At 36.7% G+C, this 2,502-nt stretch overlaps 1 protein-coding gene across 1 annotated transcript in view; it reads right to left on the bottom strand.

Moving 5' to 3' along the window:
* Nucleotides 1–43: 43 nt before the first annotated feature.
* Nucleotides 44–2,502, bottom strand: part of LOC111410474 (methyltransferase-like protein 13) — a 15,101-nt gene continuing 12,642 nt past the window's right edge. The window contains exon 8 of the mRNA XM_023040829.1: nt 44–546. Within this exon, the coding sequence (XP_022896597.1) occupies nt 335–546 (212 nt within the window). The 3' untranslated portion in view covers nt 44–334. The remainder of the gene's footprint in view (nt 547–2,502) is intronic.

Raw genomic sequence — 2,502 nt, 5'->3', positions numbered from 1 at the left:
GGTATTACATCAATATACACCAATGTTTCGAAAATCAGGCTGATTAACGAAAAGGAATTATGCATTTCATTGACTGAGAAGAATTAAACATTGTCCTTTATTAATTCACATAGGCACAGACAACAGGCTTGGAGGAGTCAAATCTGAGCTGATATTAGCACAACAACAACCAATTATTCTTTTCTTAAATGACCTTCTATCCAATTATCAAGAACTACATTATCATCAGTACGGCTTCCAATACATTCAGAGACCTCCTCGTGACTTATTTGGCTAGAACACTTAATATCAGTGCATGAAGTGAAGAAAACTTACATCACTAAGGGTCTATTTGTTATCTCCGTAGTGTATCATCAGTCAAAGAATTGCTAGATCCGTGGCTGACAGCAGTTGGATCATCAGCCTTCTTACACACATATATAAAATGGGAGTCGGGATCTTCCAAAGTATAATCTGCCGGGAGTAGACCTTTCTCTGTCATAGGAACGGGTTCCAAGTATGACTTCAGAGAAGTAGAACCAGCTGGCTTTTGATTTCCAGGTCTAGCTGCAAAATGGGAAGGAAAAGTAATAATTTTTATAACATCTTCTCATTTTACAATTAAATACAGTAACTTAGTAAAATGATTTTCCTAGCTCATCACAGAGAGAAACAGCATAGCACTACATTACTTCTGGTGCATAAAGCCATAGACACACAATTGACATTTTGTTAAATCAAGAATCTCAGAAATTTGAATATTACAAGCCAAGAGATCCTGGAAGAAGCAGAGGTGTTTGATCGTGTAGAGTAATAAGTTTGGTTTCTAGCTGAGAAGGCAGAAAAAGAATTCCATGATCTGCTGATTAAAAGAACAAGTTCAGGAAACTTAACCTCTATTTTTAGTAGGACGTGATGGAGGGCAACTAATGCAATTTAATAAAAGCATGAGGACCAGCAGCCATAACTCTCAGACCGTGTCCTGAAGTTAAGGCATGGCACAAGAGAAACAAAAGATTGACAAATAATTATGACCACAGCCAAATCAAAATTACATATGAACCTTCTAAAGACGAAACTGTCAGCATAATGAATCAACTTATTTTGGGTGGGAGCCTTTAGTTTTTGATTGGCGCATGGGTGTGTTGAGAGAGCACAGCACAATGCCCTGTCATGGTCACGAGTCTTATTCATGATTCTAGTCGTAGTCAACAAGTTTGAAACTTCGAATAGGAGGGCAATCCTCATAGTGACTTGACTTTAAGTTTATAGAGGTGAATGAGTAGAGTATAGAGGAGCACTTAAGAAAACCATGTAGAAAGAACTCAGCTCTCTGGTCAAAGTACGGTAGAAAACATACCACATAAGAACCATGCCCTGGTAAAAGGGTAACACTCATTACTTCCAGGAAAAGGGCACCAATTAATCATGTTAGTGAATCCTTTCTTTCATAAGATCAGTCCACAAAAGGGAACTTGCCTTGAGCAAGGTCCAGCAAGACTTACAATTTCAGACTCGCCACTGAAAATACTCTAGCCACAGAGAATCAGCTAAGGTTGAAGGATCCCACTAAATTTAGCATGAAACAATTATTGGAAAGAAGATAAGCTAAAAGTAGCCCAATCACTTAACTTCAGACTAAGATTTTATTTTGCGCTAGCAGGATGCCCTCATATAATATGCTGCCAAAATATAAAGATCTAAAGCCAGATTCAAGAATTCTAAAGTAGAAAAGTAGAGCAAGATTGTCTGAACGTCACTCCATTCAGTTTGAGATGGTGGACTTCATTTCAGATTCTATCAAAAAGTCAAACTGGAATAAAAAAGGAGCAGTTCCATTTCCCCTTCTACCAAAAACATCCCGAGATGGATCAAAGGATGGGTAAAAGATGGACAGAAGTTGCAGAATTTTGAGATTAAGGGGACAACCAGGGTAGACGAACTAAGCATAGGATAGCAGCTGTTATAAACATTGGTGGGTTATTATTTTTTGTCCAGTGATTCATCAGTCAGAATAGTATTCTAGGAAGCAAATGAACTACAAAGAAGAAGGAAGAGTGAAAGTATAAGGAAAAAGATAAAGAGAGGAGAATATCATCTTTACTGGGGTTAGGAACCACACTCAATATAATTTCCAATTCGCAAAGTTACAAGACACCTAATCATAGACAACTGGATATAAATTACAGGAAATTACACAATAATGAATTAGACTAATTTTCAGAAGAACCCTTCGTTGAATGACACATGGCATGAGCTTCTTTGGACAAATCAACCATTTATGCTCTCCTCATTTTAAGTTCTTCATTGGTGGAACAAAAAGGTCCGAAATTTTTGTTTCAGTAGACTTTGTTTCTTATTTGTCCAATCAAATTGAAAATATCCCTCAATTCTACTTCAATATCTTAGTTTCTCTCTTTCATAACATTAGCATAAATCTTTCCTATATCGTTCATAATCATTCTTTCTCGAATCTCGCTGTAAAATCTTCCATAATCATAAAGTTACTCCAATAGTTTCAAA

The sequence above is a fragment of the Olea europaea genome, chromosome 15 (assembly GCF_002742605.1).
Source record: "Olea europaea var. sylvestris chromosome 15, O_europaea_v1, whole genome shotgun sequence".
Taxonomy (NCBI): Eukaryota; Viridiplantae; Streptophyta; class Magnoliopsida; order Lamiales; family Oleaceae; genus Olea; species Olea europaea.
The sequence above is the reverse complement of the archived record's forward strand: the minus strand, read 5'-3'. Positions and strand labels throughout refer to the sequence as shown.